The sequence below is a fragment of the Abramis brama genome (genome assembly GCF_963993115.1).
Source record: "Abramis brama genome assembly, chromosome: 4".
Classification (NCBI taxonomy): domain Eukaryota; kingdom Metazoa; phylum Chordata; class Actinopteri; order Cypriniformes; family Leuciscidae; genus Abramis; species Abramis brama.
Genome location: NC_139966.1, coordinates 41,904,600 through 41,925,861, shown reverse-complemented (window position 1 = coordinate 41,925,861; position 21,262 = coordinate 41,904,600). Strand labels below are relative to the sequence as shown.

The window sequence follows — 21,262 nt, the reverse complement described above, 5'->3', positions numbered from 1 at the left end:
GAGCTACTTGTTTTCTTCACACAGCACAGCTCATTTAGTAGGCTATACAGTCAGTTACAGCAGATCACTTGTAACTTTACTCTTTATAAATCAATATTCAGAGGGTTTCTCCAACTTTTACCTGCCTTTTCTGGTAAGTATTTTAATACCCCATAGCCTAACTAGGACCTAATCTTTAGTTTTGATATTTTTAGGTGTGCTCATTCTGTTTTAGATTATTTTATTCTGTACACTTCAAGATAAAGCAGCTGTTCTTAGTAATTTATTCCTTAATTGAGTTTATAAGAAGCAATACAGTTCAGCAAGTAATGGATTAATTTTGACTTGTTTTATTCTTGTGTTTTCATTCTCTCAATAATTTATGATTTATGAACTTCAGACCAGATCCCTAAATGGACTTAAGACACAGTATCTTGAAGATCAAATGTTTCATACATGTAAACAAATACAGACCTGACTCACTTTCAGAACAACTGCTTTTTCTTTCTTGAGAAAGCATAACCTTACACTGTTTTAGCTTCCTCGCAGAGTCAGTGCGACCAATCCAAATGTCCATTAAGATTCCAGATTTAACTGCTTACTGTATAAAACAGACGGTTTGCTCCAGATGATTTAGAAATGATGCAGAAGAATTTTGGTTTATCATTCCAGAATGGCAATTTTGAATGTATGTTTATATAATTTCTGTGATGTATCATTTTTGTGATGTGTATCTGTATGTTTGGCCTCCACTTAGGTTTAACCTTCTTTTAATGGCAAGATGAGTGTTGCTGAGAAAGTCTGTGTTTTTGTCTTTGTCTTACAAGGTATGTGAATCTCTTCTTCACTTTCACCAATGTCTTTAATGAGACATTTGTTAGATGAAGTGAACCACTAAAATATTTATCATGAATGTGTATTTTATATCATCAGTGTATTTTAGTCTGTTTTATATAGGTCTAAATGGTTTAATTGCAGAGTTGTTAAGTATTTAAGTATTAGTACTTCATTACTGTATTATATTATTATTTATACTATATGTTAAAACCGAATGCTTGTATGATTACTAAATTATGTTTACAAGAAAAACATAATACTTATTACTCCATTACAATTTCATGTAGACTTAATAGTACAATGTACATTATGTCAGACATTATGATCTTTCCTCAATGATAATGTGACTAACAAGCCAATCAATCATGCTTACATAAGTTTAACTTTTTTAAAACAGCCAATTGATTTTATTTTAGAGCAAGTAGTGTTTTCTTTACAAAGTTTTTGCAAAAAAAAAAAAAAAACTAAATTAATAAAATCTCTAGTGCTACTTGTTTTCAAAAGTCCATTTAAAAATCTAAGAATTTTTTTTTACTTTTTAATATTTAAGTACAAATAAGTGTGTATACTTTTTTACTTTCACTATTTTGGCTTGGTATTGGCCCTTATAATTGAGTAAAAAAATTGACATTGTCTGTACTTTAATTTTAGTACAGTTTCACAGTATTAATAGAGGTCTGTTAGCAGTGTTACATGTAACAAGTTACAAAGTATCTGATTACCTTTGTTAGACATTATTTTAGAAATATTTTAATACCAGCTGTATACTGAAGCACTAAATTCTAAAAAGTGCTAATGTAAATATATAAAAACTTGCAGATCAAATATGTTGGATTTTATTTTAAATCAAGTATTCTGACTTTTTGCCATGTTACAATTTTGATGTTGATTCAGTCAGTACTAAAACATCTATCGTCATCAATCCACAGTCTGTTTATTGATTTTCTCCTCTGCTTTTAATGCTATATTATTACATTTTTCATTTTAACTGAAAAGTAAATGAGGTTTATTTGTAAACTGAAAAGCCTAGTCAATAAAGGGTTTCTGTTTATGGCTAGAAATGTGCTTGTACATTTCTTTGTGTGCTTTAACAGTTTGTTTTGTGTGTTATTAGGCATTTGCTGTAGAGATTATGGCATCAGTCTGCCAGAGAAGATTGAAGCTCTCAGTGGATCCTGTGTGATTATAAAGTGCACATTTGAGATTCTGGAAACACAAGACGAACACCTCACTGAGAGTGATGCTATAGGAATTTGGTCCAAAGGTGGACATGATGCAAAGGATAGAGTGTTTAACTCCAGAGATACCAACCCTCACTTTAAAGGGGAAATAACTGGAAAACTACATGAGAAGAACTGCACCACTATCTTTTATAATGTTAGTTCAAATCATAATGGTAAATATTACTTCAGGATTGAGAGTGGTGATCTGAAATACACCAACAGAGAAAACACCTCCACTGTAAATGTCATTGGTGAGTGATTTTTATTTTTGTATTTTTATATAAATGAATGTTAAATTAATATTTTTAATGTATTTGTCATGCTATTATTGTCAGTATACTTAATCTTGTATTTGTGTGTATTTCAGAGTCTCCCCCCAAACCCACAGTGAAGCTGAATGAGGATCAGGATCAGGAGGTGTTGGAGGGGAGCTCTGTGAGTCTGCGCTGCTCTGCTGAGACTCTCTGCTCCTCTCCTCCACCAACTCTCACATGGAGCTTCACTCCCAGAATCCCCCTCAGTGAGAGCAGCAGACAACAGGAGCTCCTCATCTCTGATCTGAACTTCACTGCTACTCACCGTCACCACAGAGTCACTTTCACCTGCACTATAACCTACCAGCTACAGGACAAGAACAAAACAGCACAGGACAACATCACATTACATGTTCAGTGTAAGTGATGCTTTGTATCAGTTTTGACTTAGTATTCATATTATTGTAAATTGTATTGTGTGGCAATGTATTTGTTTCCCCTCAGATCCCCCTAAAAACACATCAGTGTCTGTGCTTCCGTCTGGCTCGGTGTTGGAGGGCAGTTCTGTGACTCTGACCTGCAGAAGTGATGCAAATCCAGCAGAGCTGAACTACACCTGGTCTAGAAAGAGTGAAAGAGAGTTGAAGCAGCTGCAGACTGGAGACACTCTTACCTTCAACAGGACCGACCCGACACAGAGAGGCTGGTACCACTGTACAGCTCAGAACAAACACGGCTACCAAGAGTCATCAGTGATGCTGGACATTCAGTGTGAGTAATAAAGGAGTAGAGAGAACCTTTCAACCAATAATACAACTTTATTCCATCATTAACTATGTTTTCTATGGAACACAAAAAAGTTATTTAGCAGAATGCCCTGGCTGTTTTTTTCATACATCAGCAGTGAACTGGGGCTGTCAAGTTAAAAAAAGACAAAAAAATTCACATTAGACATATGGTCACATTTGAGGTGTTTGTTTCTTTGTTTGTTACAATTTTTTCATGTTTGTGAATCATTATTTATTTGCACTTATCCAGAAGTCATTGAATAATGCAAAGTTATAAGATTTTAAATAGAGTATACGAGTCCTTATTTTTGTCAGCCCCAGTTCCTATTCACTTTTATCTGGAAAAGTGCAGCCTGGACATTCTGCTTCTTTTTGGGGGGAAATCAAAAAGAAAAATGAGTTTGGAATGACTATTTTAATGTCTGTTTTACTTGCTGATTTGCTTTACATTCATGAGCACTTTAATTGAAGCATATTCTATGCTAGTCGGTGTGACCTTTTATCTTACACCTTTAACCCTATGATTATTCAGATAGGGTAAGGTTAGTCAAATTTAGCCTAATCCATAAAGAACTCACCCGCCAGGAGGTCGAAGTCCTTCAGGAATGATGTAGAAGACTCCCTTGTGGTTGTTCTTTTTTTGAGGCTCAGTTCGTAGTTATAAATAAAGTCTCACAGGAGGCAATCAAAACAATAAAAATGCTTATTTTATTGGTTTCAATACAAAGCAGTTAAATATAAAATAAAACTTAAAATCAGCTTAAGCTAAAAAGCTCTATAATCTAGCCTTTAACCAGCAATATTGGAGATGCTGTTAGGCGCCCCTTGTATCAGGCATACTTCACGCTTAATGCAGGCAGCATCTGAGGAGGCCTTTTACTCCTCAGACTTTTATTCTACTTTTTGGGAAATTCCACTTCCATATTTGTCATGACTTGATCAATGTCTTGTATGATCCATTCTTCCTGCTGTTGGAGTATCAGTCTCTGTGACTCAGTCTCAATCCCCTGGATGTCCTTTGTCTGTCTCTTACGCTGTTGTCTTCTAGCACTCTTCCTCTTCTTCACTGAAGTGTTCGTCTGCAATGGTCACAACCATTGTTTAGTCGTCTTATCTTGGCCCACGTGTATCTTCTCATTTACCTTTTTGTGGTTGGTTACAAACAGTTCATGAACTACAACTTTCACAATTTTCTTCTCATCTTGTTTCAATGACACACAAAATGCAACATCATTCTGAGTCGCCGTTTGCACAACATAGCATTTCATGCAAGCATATATTGCATTAATTCAAAAGCAAATAAATGCCGTCTTTGAACAGGTAAGTAGCAATTTTTTTCATACAACAGCAGTGAACTGCGGCTGTCAAGTTTGGCGGTGTTTGTTTCTTTGTTTGTTAATTTTTTTTAATGTTCGTGAATCGTTATTTATTTGCACTTATCCAGAAGTCAATGAATAACGCAAAGTTATAAGATTTTAAATAGAGTATACGAGTCATTATTTTTTTCCTTCTTGGAGCTTGTCAGCCCCAGTTCCTATTCACTTTTATTTGGAAAAGTGCAGCCTGGACATTCTGCTTCTTTTTCTCTTACATGGGGGAAAATCAAGTGAGTTTATGACTATTTTAATGTCTGTTTTACTTGCTGATTTGCTTTACATTCATTTAAGTTAAACGTTAAAGGTGTAAGATAAAAGGTCACACCGACTAGCATAGAATATGCTTCAACTAAAGTGCTAATGAATGTAAAGCACAATTTCAAAAAAAAATTCTCATCTCATCTTGTTTCAATGACACACAAAATGCAACATCATTCTGAGTTGCCGTTTGCACAACATTTCATGCAAGCATATATGGCATTAATTCAAAAGCAATTCCATCTTTGAACAGATAAGTAGCAATATCATAATCCAAAACATCTCAAATGAACAAATAAAACCTTTATTAGTACTCTATACTCTACTATAGAGCCAGGAACAAATACAAACAAAAACAAATCTCAGCTAGTGTCTGAATGTGAACTGTAAGGCAGTAAAATTAGTAATATGTAAGCCATCTTCAGTGATTGTATGTGAACTACAATAGAAAAGTCACCTAGAAAAGGTTCCAGTTTTCCTGCTCAGACTTTTCTTGATCTTTCTCTCTATTAGATGCTCCTCAAATCTCCACTTCCTCGAGCTGTGACAGTGCAACTGTGTGTTTCTGTGAGGTTGATGGGAATCCCTCTCCTGAACTGGAGTGGCATCTGTCTGGACGTCCTGTCAGTAACTCTTCAAACACGTTCATCAGTGAAGAGCGATTGAACAGCACAGGCTTGAGGAGCTCCATCACTCTACATCAGTCACTCTCACACACATACACTCTGCAGTGTGTCGGCAACAACACTCATGGCACTGCAAGTCAACTGTTTCAACTGAATCTCTTCTCTCAAGAGGCTTCATGTAAATAAATATAAATCACCTATCCAGTTAATCTATTTAGATTGTTGAAATGGCAATGAACATCTAGCCTTTTTATTGCATTTTATTTAATGATTCAATAGTTAATGAAGTGGTTATTCAGATGTGTTTGGTTATTTGCTTGATATTAGAACAGTTGTTCTCTGTAATTAAGAGTTTTCATTAACTGTCTTTTGTTGTTTTAATAGGGTTCAACATTGACTCCTTCCTGATTGGTGGTGTTGTTGGGGCAGTTATGGTGATAATATGTGTTACAATGCTGCTTTACAAGTGAGTATAGACCATGTGGTTGCGTGGAGTGATGTTAGACTGATAGTAAGGGTTGTGATGAATGAGGTACAAGTAGTTATATATTTTTATTTATGGATTATTTCTGTAGATGGATCTGCAGGACACAGAAGGGAGATAAAACAGGACTCGCTCGGACTGATGGGGTACGTTACAATATATCAACCACACACATGCTGTTAATTCTCATACATATCAACCTCACAAACATCAAAACACTTTTACATACAGTTACTCTCTCCACCAGTTTCTTGTTACAAGCTTTCCACTGATCATTCATTGTTCATCCATTAGGCTGTTTCACTGGACAATGGTGGAGAGCCTTTTTATGTCAATGCCATGTCATCTGGAGCCGCCACACTGGGATCTTCCTAGGGATTTTAGCTCACTAGCTTTAGATATCAACATCTGCACATACAATGGCATGACAATGTTAAAGATCTTGATGAAGAAGTTTATTGCAGCATAGCAGTGACAAAGTACATGCAGCATTTTGTTTTCAACGGAGTCGGAATGAAGCCTGAACAATACAGGCTCTAACCTTTTATACTGTTTCTACACTAGTCTTCCCTCTCATCATGTAAACAAGGTTTCATTTTAAAAATGTAAATTAAGGACAACAATTGAAGTTATAACCTTCCATTTCCACATCACTGATGTTGGTACAAGTGTGATCTCCAAAGGGGTCGGGTGATCTGCCTTTCCGATTGGTAATCACGGTCACAAACTCTTTGTCACAGGATGGTTCTTGATGTCCTGCTGCCACTCCCACACTATAACTGATTAAATACCATTCCAGTGGTACTATTCCAATATATTACTGAAACCAGAGCAAACTGTCTCTATGATAATCAAGCCATTTTGGGCATGAGCTCTTTCTAACATGTATTTGGGATAGGAATCTGGGTCCAGGCAGACTATAATTTCTTAGAAGTATTTGGAAACTTAAGCCAGACTTAAATATAATGTGATTGTCATTGTATTAAATAACAATATATAAAAAATGTTGCCATTTAAAGTGACTATTTTTTGAATGTATGACATCATTTCTCCTCGAGTTCACACAGGTGTCCTATCAGAGAAACCCCATAATGGACATGTTCCACTAACATCAACCACAAAGTATCACAATGCTTTTGTCTCCTCTTTCGGTTCATGCCTATATCATTTATATTATCATCTGCTATTTTAAAATGAATGTCACTTTGTTTATTATTTTGTTACCTAATTCAATCAATAAACCATGCACATATACGGTCCAAAGACTGTATGTGTAGTGTAGTGTATTTCCAAATATATTCTGCTAAATTATCCTCACATAATTTTTTTGTTGTTTAATGATAGATCCTTTCAAATTTGTTTAAAATATTCTGTCTATTTTTGTTTTGTTTTTGCATATGTGTTTTGAATGCTGTAATATTCTGCAACAATGAAGCATTTTTATAATAGATGATGTAAATCAAAAGTTTATTCTTGCTATTGTAGTCGTATTCTGGCATAAGTGTTGAATAGTCTATGAACAAGAAAGTCTCATCAACATCATATAAACATTCTTATATTCAGGATTTATATTAGAGGGTATTCATATAGGGCTATGCAAGATAAAAAAACATAAATAAAAAAAAACCTATTGTAAAGTGCAAAAATTGTAAAGCTTCAATTTGTAAATTTTTGCAAAGATTTACAGTCTCAGATTTACCCGGGATATGATTTCCAAAATAAAAATTTCTGAAAAAATGTAGATTATGATATTTTCTTTTGAGTCAGCACCAGTAATGACTAAACTCTTTCCTGTTCTGCACTGACACCATCAACCTCCACCTATAACATTACAGACCACAATGATGTGAGTGTAACTTTCAGTAAATCAAATACAATGAGGTCCGTTGCATCTGTGCCTAATGTCCCAGCTATGCACAAGTTATCGGCATAGATCTCATACTGTAGTTTCATTACTTCCATGAAGCCCACTGCTATCTGAACTCACACATGTAATTACAAGAAAACTGCACCTTTCTGTTGACACCTGTTTTGCATTATGGTCATACTATAACAGCATTGGCTTTGTTCTAGTTAATCTTCACTTACACTCTTAGAAAGAATGTGTCAAAAATGACACAACCTGTGTTAAATTTTAACACATTTGTGGGTGAGCTCCAGGACTACTAGTTTTGTGTTAATTTCAACTCATTCACTGTGTTAATGAGTTTAACACACTAAATGTGTCAGAAAGGTTAACATAAAGATGTGTAAAAGATGTGTAAACGTGTAACATTACCACATTATGTGCTATCCTTGGCTACACACACTGTGTTAAGAAAGGTATCTAAAATCCTAAATCCTAAACAAAATAAGCATTTGACAAAATAAAGTCTGTGGTTGATTATCTTATTTATTATAATGACTGACATATATTAACAATTAAATTCAATCCAGAATAGAACAATACAATTTAAAGCAGTCAAAAAGGAAATGTCCAACATAGGATAAAACAGTTATTTTCACAATCTCATTAGGTAACATGACACACTTCCCCACCTTCAAAATAATTTCACTTATTTCCAAAACATTTTTAGCTTGATGTACATTGGTGGCCAAGTTTAGAAAATATTAAGCATTTTAATGTTTTTGAAAGAAATCTCTTATGCTCACCAAATATTTTATTTGATACAAAAGTACAGTAAAAACAGTAAATATTGTGAAATATTATTACAATGTAAAACAGCTGTTTTCTATTTGAATATATTTAAAAAATATTTTTTTATTCATGTGATCAAAGCTGAATTTTCAGCATCATTACTCCAAGTTTTCAGTGTCACATGATCCTTCAGAAATCATTATTATACGATGATTTGATGCTCAAGAAACAGTTCTCATTATTATTATCAATGTCTGTACTCCTCCATCTTTTTCACAGCATTGAAGTAAAAGTGATCATAAAATCAGTCTTTAATAAGCCAATCTTTGGGAATAAGCATTTTGTTCACCTTTGGGAAAAATACATAAATGAACCTAAACCTAAATTAACTTATCCTGTTCAGAACTTAGTCTTGTTTAGCCAGACCTATCCCTAGACTCTATTGCAGCTTTTCTTGACCAAGGACCACCCAAGAGGACGTTTGACTGACATGTAACGCAACCAATCACAGTTCGTTTTGTTCTGCGTCATGTTTAGGGGCGTGATAATATATGATGTTGATGTCCCTACAATAACAGACTGGCTGCATCTAATAAATTATTCATTCAAGAACGTTAAGCAAGTTTACGGCAACAATGGAGCCGCGAACTTCAAATACTTTTGAAAATCCAGCGTTTAGTTGATCCTGGTAAGTGCTCATTGTCACAGTTGTAAGCACAATAGCATTCTTCTTCCACGAGGGGTTTTGGTGTCACGGCATTTGTTTCCAGGCGAACCGATAAAGAACACGACACTCACATCTCCCGAACATCCTGTAGAATTCAACCAATCAGATCGCGACTTTGAAACTCCTGAACTCCTGTTTCCAGAAAAGTGTGACATATGCATCAGTCCTGTTTCCTGGATGCAAACGTGTCCACCAACACAAATGTGCTCAGTTCTTCTTCAGAGAAGATCGCAGTTCCAACACTATATAAAAATATAATAGGGAGGGAGAGAGAGGAGAAAATTACACAAGCATCAAATTGTTTTTAATCTCCATCATACTATAATTCAGAATATATATATTTGTAAGTAACACCCTTTTGTCAGCACATTCAAACATTTCAGTTGAACTGTAAACTAAATTATGTCAGATTAAATTTTAATACTTACATTTCCTTAATTCTCTCCAAAAATGCTGAGATTCGTAGGCTTAACTGCAATCAGGGATTTAGGCTAGCCAATTTCAACTTGTTTGCAGTGAAGGGACAGCTGTTTGAGACAAATACACAGTAAGATACATGATGCAAGAAATCCCCATGTGATGATCTTTTTCTTTCCCTCAGTAGTTAACCTACCTGTGCGCTGATAGGCTATGCTTATTAGGCACCTTCCTGGTCAGGTCGGACTCCTTGGCCTAATAATAGATCAAAAGAATGCAAAAATAAAAACTTAAGTTGTTTAGAATGCTTTATTTGATATGAATTAATGATTTAGTGAGTTTTACTGCAATGCTTAACTTACCTGAATAAATTAAATCTGGTGAGACTGAACACGGTGGTCGGTGGAAAATGGTCCATCTTCTGATTGGTTCATTTGCTGTGTAATAAATATTAGACATAATGCAAAGGTCACTTATTTGATATAAAGTTAGCACATGTATTGTATGCTAACAGTTACCTAGCCTGCACATCACTGGCTCAAGAGCACTTATGACATATTGCTAATCATTTCAGCAAACTTTCAAATCCACTACTACGACTACATTTTATACGTAACGTTAATCAAATTAATAAAGATTTTTAAAACACCCTTACAGATAAAAATTTCTGAAAAAATGTAGATTATGATATTTTCTTTTTAGTCAGCACCAGTAATGACTAAACTCTTTCCTGTTCACCATCAACACCATCAACCTCCACCTATAACAGACCACAATGATGTGAGTGTAACTTTCAGTGAATCAAATAGAATGAGGTCCGTTGCATCTGTGCCTAATGTCCCAGCTATGCACAAGTTATCGGCATAGATCTCATACTGTAGTTTCATTACTTCCATGAAGCCCACTGCTATCTGAACTCACACATGTAATACAAGAAAACGCCTCGGTTACGACTGTAACCTCGGTTCCCTGAAGAGGGAACGAGCTTTGCGTCGAGTTTGACGCTATGGGGAACGCTTTCTTGTGATGATGTCTTGAAGCACATGTAAAATCAGTCCAATAGTGTGGCGGAACGTCAGAGGCGGGTGACGTCACGTACCAGGAAGCTATAAAGCCTGCCCGAAAACAGTAAATGAAAGCTTCGTAAAGTCTGAAGTAGTCGCTGACAGGCATGAAGGAGATATGGCAAGGTGACGCAACGCTCGTTCCCTCTTCAGGGAACCGAGGTTACAGTCGTAACCGAGGCGTTCCCTTTCAAGGGAACTCACGTTGCGTCGAGTTTGACGCTATGGGGAACGTCTATACCAACGCCACCATAGCTACAAGTGTCTGTCCTGTGTGAAAACATGTAGAGCAGCACTAGGATGACAGGACCTGAGACCCTGGTGTAGAGTCCAGGTCCAAGGAGTAAAACCTGACAAAGGTGTGCGGTGAGGACCAACCTGCCGCATCACAAACGTCCTGTAAAGACACTCCTGATATAAGGGCCTTAGAGGCCGCCATACTCCTTGTAGAGTGCGACCGGACAGCCATAGGAGAAGGCTGCCCGGCCGCCTCATAAGCAAGCGAAATAGCCTCAACCACCCACTTGCTCATTCTTTGCTTAGACACTGGAGATCCCTTGTTAGGGGACCCAAAGCATACAAACAGCTGATCACTTTTACGCCACAGGGCAGCTCTGTGGACATAAGCGTCTAACGCCCGAACTGGGCAAAGCAAATTATTCGCCTCCTGGTCCGCATTTCGAAAGGGAGGAGGACAGAAGGCCTGCAGTACAATGGGTCTAGCCACATTAGTGGGGACCTTGGGGATATAGCCCGGTCTCGGATGTAGAAAAGCTTTAACCATACCCGGTGCAAACTCTTAGCATGACGGGGCAACCGACAACGCTTGAAGATCCCCTATTCTCTTGAGAGAAGAGATAGCAAGAAGGAACAGAGCTTTCAGAGTTAAGAACTTCTCAGGAACCTCCTCAATAGGCTCAAAGGGGGCCAGGGAAAGGCCTTGCAGCGCAATGGACAAATCCCAGGGTGGCACCCTAGAGCGAACTGCAGGCCTCAGCCTCCAAGTGCCACGAAGGAAACGAGATACCAAGGGGTCTTTCCCCACAGACATTCCACCCAAAGGAATGTGGTAAGCACCTATGGCCGCCACATAAACCTTTAAAGTGGATGGGGTCAGACCTGCAGTGAACCGGTCCTGCAGGAACTCCAGCACTGTACCAATTGGGCAGTTGACTGGGTCCAACCGACGGTCACTACACCAAGAAGTGAATACTCTCCACTTCAGGGCATAAAGTTTCCTCGTGGAGGGAGCTCTGGACTGTAGAATGGTCTCAACAACCTCAGTTGAGAGACCTGACTCTATGAGCTGGGCCCCCTCAGAGGCCAAGCCCACAGGTTCCACAGTTCTGGCCGAGGGTGAAATATCGAGCCCTCCGCCTGGGACAGAAGGTCCCTCCTGACGGGTAGCTCCAGAGGAGGCCCGTCGAGGAGAGACACAAGGTCGGGAAACCATACTCTGCCCGGCCAACGCGGGGCTATAAGAAGCAGGCAAACCCGGTCCCTGCGAACTCTCTCCAGAACTCCCGGGAGCAGAGCAACTGGGGGAAAAGCGTACAGACGTAGCCTCGGCCACGTCTGCACCATAGCATCCAGTCCCAGAGGAGCTGGATGCGTGAGGGAGAACCAAAGTGGACAGTGAGACGTCTCTCGAGACGCAAACAGATCCACTTGAGCTTGGCCAAACTCCCTCCATATCAGCTCCACCACCTCGGGGTGGAGCCTCCATTCCCCGGGCCTCGGCCCCTGTCTCGACAGAGCGTCTGCTCCTATATTCTGGACCCCGGGGATGTAAGCTGCCCTGAGTGACAGCAGCTTCCCCTGGGACCACAAGAGGATATGGCGTGCCAGATTGCATAATGGGCGCGAGCGCAAACCCCCTTGGTGATTGATATAGGCGACTACCAACGTGTTGTCTGTATGTACTAGCACATGGTGTCCCCTGAGATCTGTGATAAAGCTCCTCAGAGCCCGGAAGACAGCTAGCATCTCTAGGCGATTGATATGCCAAGAACGATGATGGTCTTCCCACAGACCTTGAGATGAGCGACCCTCTAGGATCGCTCCCCAACCCGTGAGGGAAGCATCCGTCGTTAGCAGTTTGCGACGACATGGAACTCCCAGCACTGGGCCCTGGGACAGGAACCAAGGTTTCTTCCACATAACCAAGGCACGTAGGCATCGCCGCGTGACCTTGATCGTGCGAAATGGGTTGCCCCTCGGGGAAAACCCCCTGGTCCTGAGCCACCACTGCAGGGGCCTCATGTGCAGCAGTCCAAAAGGTATCACGTTGGAAGCTGCCGCCATGAGACCCAACAGTCTCTGGAACTGTTTGACAGTGAGTAGCTGGCCTAGCTTTACACTTTTCACAGCTGTAAGGATGGACTCTATACGTGGCGGTGACAGGTGCGCCTGCATCGACACTGAATCCCAAACCACGCCTAAGAAAGTGGTCCTCTGAAGTGGAGAAAGCACACTCTTCTTGGCATTCAGTCGTAACCCCAACTCTTTCATATGGGCGAGAACGACATCTCGATGTCGAACCGCCATCTGATGCGACTGAGCTAAAATCAACCAATCGTCGATATAGTTCATGATGCGAATACCCTGAAGGTGCAGGGGCGCCAGAGCTGCATCCACGCATTTGGTGAAAGTGCGGGGTGATAAAGCTAGGCCGAATGGAAGAACTCGATATTGGTATGCTTTGCCCCCGAAAGCAAACCTCAGGAACTTCCAATGACACGGACGGATGGAAATATGGAAATATGCGTCCTTGAGATCTATCGTGACAAACCAGTCCTCGGACCTGATCTGTGGCACGATTTGTCTCAATGTTAACATTTTGAACTTGAGCTGCATGACTGACTCGTTCAGAACTCGAAGATCTAAAATGGGACGCAATCCCCCGTCCTTCTTTGGAACTATGAAGTACCGGCTGTAAAACCCGGTTTCCCTGTTGGAGGGAGGTACATATTCTATGGCCCCTTTCTCTAACAGAGTGTTTACTTCCTGTTCCATAACCAGAACCTGCTCGGGGCCCACCACTGTGGGTAGGACCCCCATAAACCGAGGTGGGCGTTTCTTGAATTGTATCTGATACCCTTTTTCTACGGTCTGCAGGACTCAACGAGAAACATTTGGCAGTAGCTTCCACGCTGTCAAAGATTCTACTAGAGGTACCAGCCTCTCGAGACTGGTTTCTGGATTTTGTTGCTGTTGAGTAGTCGGTTCGTCGCCCTGTAACGGCTCACCGGCAGGGAACGACTGAATAGACTGCTCTAACACCCTCCTCAGAGGGGGCGGGCATCCCGAGGTCACTACGTTTCCGGGTGGTCCTTGAGATATGTGCTCGCCGGAGACCGCTGCGCCCTGAAACAACGGAGGCGGCAGGGTTGGCAGAACGGTCCCCTGAGGGCACCGAAGAGAGACGGGCACCGTAAAATGAGGTGTTGACCGCTCTGCTTCGGGGGGGACTACCCTCATTCGTCCTGAGCCCTCGGACATCAGGACTTTTTCCCAGCAGCCTTCTTGGCGGTAATCACGGTCCGCAGATCCGTCTTACCCCTCGAAGACTGCTGGGTTTGAGAGCGTCCTCCGTGTCCCCGTGATTTTTGTGGGGGAGCACGGGAGGACACGCTCTGTTTTTGAGTGGCACGATGTTCAGCGCTCTTTTTAGATGAGTGAGGCTGCTCCCGCTCAGCAGCCTCATAGAAAGAACGGCGGGGGAGAAGTTTTTGAAGTGCGGCTGCCTGCTTAGAAGCTTCTTGAGACTTAACTACAGCACTATTCACAGCATCTCCAAATAAACCTGAGGTAGAAACAGGAGCATCCAACAGAAAATGTTTCTCTTTGTCCTTTATATCGCTCAGATTGAGCCACAGATGCCTCTCAGTGGCCACCAGGGCTGCCATAGACCGCCCGATTGATTTAGTGGTCTCCTTGGTGGCCCTGAGAGACAAATCTGTGGCCCTACGCAGTTCGGACACTGCCTCAGGACCAATCCCCCCGCCCTCATCTAAATCACCCAGTAATTCTGCCTGATAGGCTTGCATTAAAGACATTGTATGAAGACACGCTGCAGCTTGACCAGCGGCGGAATAAGCTTTATTGATCAGGGAAGATGTGAATCTGACTGGCTTGGTGGGTAACACAGGAGCCTTCAGGGAAGACGCCGTTGCTGGAGAGAGATAGCTCGCAAGCGTCTCCTCCACCTTCGGCATCTCCCCATAACCATGCTCTTTATATCTGGAAATGGAAGAGTAATGAGATGTTTGTGCACTGTAAACTCTGTATGACATGGGTTTCCCCCACGATCTCGACACCTCTGTGTGGAGATCGGGGAAAAACGGAAGGCTTCTGCGCTGAGGCTGCGCACGAGATGGCAGGAAACGTTCGTCGAGCTTACTTTTCGAGCGAACGTCCTGCCTATCTTCTGGCCACTCAATAGAAAGTCTCTCGACAGCTCTAGTCACTACATCGAGCAATTCCTCAAACGCATGAGACTGAGGTGGCGAATCCTCAGACTCAGCGTCAACACTAACAACGTCCAACTCCTCAGAGCTGGACAATTGCAGTGTTGGTGCCTCCATCGGGGGGGAAGAAACCGCAGCGCGTGCTTCCACACCCTGATGAGAGGCACTGGATCTGTCAGAAGGAGGCTGAGATAAGGCAGAGCCCGTCTCAACATCCACTGACAGATCCATTTGCGAACCCCAGGTCTGAGATCGACGCCGAGCCTCGGCAGCGGCGGGACCAGAGCCCTGGGGAACGCGATCCTGGTTAAATAGAGCCAGGCGGGATTGGAGCGTACGCAATGGAAGCGCGTCGCAATGCACACAGTCACCACCCTCGAGTGCTGACTGGGCATGCTCTTCACCCAAACAAACAACACAAAGAGTGTGAGTATCACCTCCCGTTAAATAACGCGGGCAGGGATGAACACACACTCTAAACTGCTGCTGCTTACTCGCCATACTGAATATATGTGACCACCCTGAATTTAGTTGGGTCACAGGGATATTGGATTGTTTGTATATTTCTTTCTTTCTTTTATTACCTATGTCTATTTCAGTTTACTTGTATATATATAAGTTTTATTACTGTAGTGAGTTTACATTGGGCAGCTCAGCTGCATCTTCCGAATTCTGGTTGACAGTTGAGAGAGTGGAGTTGCCGTGACGATTGTGGTGCATCCTCAGACAACAAAGAGGACCTTTAAGCAACCACTAACTATTGTCTCTCTCTCATTTATTGTTAAGGTTAGCTATTAAATTCATTAATTTTCATATCAAATGTTTATTTACATGTTTTAATGTCATATATATATCATATACATATATATTTGTGTACTTACGAGTTCAGCCAGTTGTGTGAATTAGGCTAGAGCATGTCTGTACATATGGTTAAGGTTTCTTTATTTATTTATTTACTTATTTATTGTGATTTGATTTAAGTATCTATATGTTATATGTATTTCAATGTATTTATGAATCCTGTGATTCAAAGTGTCTTAATGACTCTGAAGTACAATGTTGTTCCTCAGACAACAAAGAGGACCTTTAAGCAACCACTAACTATTGTCTCTCTCTCATTTATTGTTAAGTTTTTAAACTGCTTACAGTCCTCCCGACTGCCCGGGACCTGTAACAGATTTTGGGGGCTCGTCCATTCCAGGATCAGCGCTACTCTTAAGACGTCTGGTCCAGTGATTTTGAACCTAGGGACAGCAAAGCACATTCCTCTAAAAGGGAGCAACGCGTGTGTGAGAGGCTAAGGGGAGCAGGTGACCAGCATCATCCTGACCAAGAGCATCACCACGTGACCAGAGCTACCGTACCTGGAAGTGCATCATGTCCGACGAAGAAAGAAAGAGACTTACCTGGGACATCAAGAAGAAAGTTTACACTTTGAACGCAGGTGAACTCTTTCAGTTGGCAAAAGACATTCACCCAGCATCAGATGCGGATGTCACACTATTAAAGAACGACGACGAAGAAAGCTACATTAATTACATCGTCACTTACATGAATAGTTGTGAATTATCTAGACCTGACCAAGGAATGACTGTGTTATTGAATCTAAAGGACTGTATTGATGAAATTGTAGAACAACGTACTACTATGCCTGAAATGCCTATCCAGCCATCTTCTGCACCTCATAACACAGACACCTCAGAGGTTGAGTACCAGAGATTGTTATCAAATTATGAGGAGTTAGGTAGAAAACTTTTAGCCAGTAGAACTGTTCCTACCACACTACCTAAACCCTCACTCATGTCACACACACATCTTCCAAGCAATAATAATCCTGTATTTTCAAACATTCCAAGACAGGAATTCAATGACCACAGTACATCTAATTTTGCACCTGACACCATGGTCTCACTCAGAGACATTCCAATGTTGCAGCGTAGAGAATTCAAGATCCATGGAGGACAAATAGGAGACAGTGTGTCTGACATAAGGTTCAGCAACCTGTGCAAGCAAATAGATGAAGGCATTAAGGAAGGTTACACTGAAAGCGAGATCATTCGAGGGGTGTTTCGCATGATTAAACCTGGAAATTTTAAAGATATGTTAATAACCAAAGATGACATAACTGTTGCAGAATTGAAGAGTTTTCTCCAGTCTCATCTAGGTGAAAGCAGCAGTACTGAACTTTTCCAGGAACTTATGAGTGCCAAGCAACATGACCATGAGACGCCACAACAATTCCTGTACCGCATGATCGGTCTAAAGCAGAAGGTATTGTTCTGTTCTAGACAGTTAAATGCAGACATCAGATACGACAACCATACAATTCAGAGTGTGTTTCTCCATACTGTGTCACAAGGCATCGGCCTAAAGCACAGTGACATTCGGCGAGAGTTGAGACCTTTCCTTTCAGACCCCAATGTTTCTGATGAAATCCTGCTGAGGCAGGTAATAAGAATTACAAGTGATGAAAGCGAGAGACAACGCCGACTGGGTCAGTCTACTCGCCATAAGGTGGTGCATGCACATAGCGCACAGTTTGAGTCTGACAAGGGAGCTAAAGAAGTGGTGAAAGTGGATGAGACGACAAAAGATAAGACCATTCAGCAGCTGAGGGTACAAATCGAAGCTTTAACTACTGCAGTGAATTCCCTGAAACAATCTGGATTACCAAAACCTCCTAATTCATGGCACGAATACAGTGAGCCACAACTTCAAAGATATCAGCAATTACAGCAACCACCCCAACATCCCACATTCGACTTTCAGCATCCAACACCGTTCCCATCATCTACCATGTCACTCTACAAGCCGGACACACAGTATCAATCACAACATCAATACAGATCAAGACCCCAACCACAGTTCTCTTCAAGTAGACGTTCTCTTCAAAGACAAGGACAGTCACGATGCCCCGAATGCACAGAAAAAAATGTGACCACTTGCAGCCATTGTTTTATATGCGGTGCAGAGGGACACAGAGCTGTCGGCTGCCTTGGGAAGCCAAGAGATCAGGGAAACGGGGATCGATCACTGCAGAGGGACAACCAGCGATCGACTTAAAGCAACCGTCCCAGTATGAAATGCTACAAGCTCCTACAGCCACTTCCACTTTGTCAAAAGAAATTCACAATATTACTTCTCCATACTTTCCAAACCAGCCCAATCAAATGAGAGTTGCTCAACTTGTAGGGGAAAAGTGTCTGCTGAAATGTACCATGAATGGTTGTCCTGTCAATGCTTTATTAGACACAGGAGCTCAGGTGAGCATTATGGATTTTAATTGGAAAGAAATTTACTTACCTCATGCAAAGCTTCGTCCACTCACAGAGATTATTGACCCACAGGAACTGGAGGTCAGAGATGTAAAAAAGGACTTAATACCCTTCCTTGGTTGGGTGGAGATCACTCTTAACCTTCTAGGGAATGAGAACCCTAGACTGGCTATACAGGTTCCTTTCCTGGTAAGCACTATTGGCTTAGAAAGACCTATTCTAGGCTTTAATGTCGTCCAAGAGATCATAAGAGGTGGGGAAAATCAAACTCAAGCCTTGTTCACCCTTGCTAACCTCCTCAGCACAGCAATGGAAATTGAAGGTGATAAAGCAAATGCTCTTGTCAATCTCATTCAATACCAAAAAAATTCAAATAAGCTAGATTTGGATTTCCAGGTCTCATTAAATGTTGGACCGCAGGATATTGTTATCCACTCAGGTTGTGTCACTCATGTTAGGTGTCGTGTTCCAGATAACTTTTATCTAACCAGCTCAGTGGTGCTGTTTGAACCTGTCATGGAGTGTCCACAGTTGGACCAGTTGATTGTTGACGAGGGACTTTTAAAAATTGAAAATCCACAGAATCCATATGTTCAAATTCCTGTTGGCAATCAAACCATGCATAGCATCACACTGCCCCGAAAGACCACACTAGGGAGCATACAGACAGTCAGAAAAATAATTGAAAATGGTCAAGAAGATTTTCAACCTTTGTCTGTGGAAGTGAACAGTATGGACTCCCTGGCTGGAACCAAAGATGAAGAAAAAAATTCTACAATACTTTGGCATCCTCCAGTTGATCTTAGCCACCTCAGTAAAAAACAGCAAGAGCAGGTAAAAGAATTGCTTTATGAAGAGTCAGCAGCGTTTGCACGTGACAACGATGAGATAGGATGCATTCCTAATCTACAGATGACTATTTCATTAAAGGATGACATACCTGTGCAAAGAACATATGCCTCCATACCTAAACCACTCTATAAGGAAGTTAAGGAGTACATTCAAGACATGTTGGCTAAAGGTTGGATTGTTAAGTCCAAGTCACCATACTCTGCTCCTGTTGTATGTGTAAGAAAGAAAGATGGTTCACTAAGACTGTGCGTTGATTATCGTTCACTTAATCAGAAGACAGTACCAGACAGACACCCACTGCCTCGTATACAAGACATTACAGACACTTTAGGAGGTTACAGTTGGTTTTCCATCCTTGATCAAGGGAAGGCATATCACCAAGGGTTTATGGCTGAGGGATCCAGGCATCTGACGGCTTTCATTACACCATGGGGGTTATACGAGTGGGTAAGGATTCCTTTTGGGCTGACCAACGCACCTGCTGCATTCCAGAGAAGCATGGAAGAGATGCTGGACTCCCTTCGAGATGATTGCTGCATACCTTACCTGGATGATATACTCTGTTATGCAAAGACTTTTGAAGACCACCTTGAAAGACTTAGAAGAGTCTTAAAAGCACTACAACAACATGGGGTAAAACTCAGACCAACAAAATGTGAGTTCTTCAAAAGAGAGGTTCGCTACGTGGGACGACTCATTTCTGCTGAAGGTGTCCGCATTGACCCTAAAGACCTCAACGCCATTTTGTCACTGGGAGAAAAGTCCCCAAGCACCATTGGAGAAGTACGAAGATTGCTGGGATTCTTAAGCTATTACAGAACATACATCCAGGACTTCTCTAGAATTGCCAAACCCATCTATGACCTTCTGCAAGTAAAGGAAAATAATGCAATCAGACTGAAGGAAAGAAACAACAAAGCAAAAGGGAAAGGTAACCAGCTTCTTTCTAAATCACCAGTGATCTGGACTGAAGAACACAAGAAAACCCTGGGAACATTGATTGACATTCTTACCCATCCACCTGTGCTGGCTTATCCTGATTTCAACTCTCCATTCACTCTCCATACTGATGCCTCTGAGAAGGGTTTAGGGGCAGTCCTCTATCAATGGCAGAATGGAAAGTTAAGGGCCATTGCATATGGATCTAGAACCCTTACCCCAGCAGAAAAAAATTACAACTTTCACTCTGGCAAGCTTGAATTCCTAGCTTTGAAGTGGGCTATATGTGAGAAATTCCGGGATTATCTGTTTTATGCACCTCACTTCACTGTATACACTGATAACAACCCTCTGACCTATGTGATGAGCACCGCCAAGCTCAATGCTGTGGGGCATCGATGGGTGGGAGAACTGTCCGATTTCCACTTTGACATCAAGTATCGACCAGGAAAGGAAAATACAGATGCTGACACTCTTTCTCGTTGTCCTCTGGACATGGGGCAGTATGTGGCCTCATGCTCAGAGGAGATGTCCATCGATACAGTCCGTGCAACCTGGGAAGGGAGCCAGGTAGCAAAGAAAAGAGAAGTAGCCTGGATAGCTACTCTGCTTACAGCTCAAAACTCTGATGTTACCAACACATGCCCAGAATTTTCTCCCCATGATTTTCTATCAACGATCCATCACAGCGAGTTACAGAGAGCACAGAAAGACGATCCTGCTATTGGGGACATATTCAAACTTAAAGAAAACAACCAAAATCTCACCCGTGAAGTCAGAAGAGGGTTACATGGCCCAGCAAAAAAATTATTACATGAATGGCGAAAACTTCACATTGAGAATGGCTTGTTGTATCGCAAGACCACTCATCAGAAACAACTGGTTTTACCTGCTGAATTTAAGAAGAAGGTTTTGAAGCATCTTCATGATGACATGGGTCATGTTGGCACAGAGAGGGTGATTCATCTGGCAAGAGAAAGATTTTATTGGCCACATATGAAAGTGGACATTGAAAATTATGTTACCAGAAGATGTTCATGCATTAAGCAAAAGAAG

At 41.2% G+C, this 21,262-nt stretch overlaps 1 protein-coding gene and 1 long non-coding RNA gene across 2 annotated transcripts in view; one reads left to right on the top strand and one right to left on the bottom strand.

Annotated features, from left to right (window-relative positions):
• Window positions 1–760: 760 nt before the first annotated feature.
• The window catches only part of LOC311082192 (myelin-associated glycoprotein), a gene marked incomplete at its 5' end in the record, with an annotated part of 35,107 nt that continues 14,605 nt past the window's right edge, over window positions 761–21,262 (top strand). The window contains 4 exons of the mRNA XM_084112931.1: window positions 761–806; window positions 1,931–2,290; window positions 2,407–2,712; window positions 2,798–3,064. Of these exons, the coding sequence (XP_083969057.1) occupies window positions 761–806; window positions 1,931–2,290; window positions 2,407–2,712; window positions 2,798–3,064 (979 nt within the window). The remainder of the gene's footprint in view (window positions 807–1,930; window positions 2,291–2,406; window positions 2,713–2,797; window positions 3,065–21,262) is intronic.
• Window positions 9,346–10,130, bottom strand: LOC311080579. The gene is made up of 4 exons (XR_014605646.1): window positions 9,970–10,130; window positions 9,804–9,862; window positions 9,619–9,717; window positions 9,346–9,432 (listed from the first exon to the last, which is right to left on the bottom strand). It is a non-coding gene; the product is annotated as an uncharacterized lncRNA (long non-coding RNA).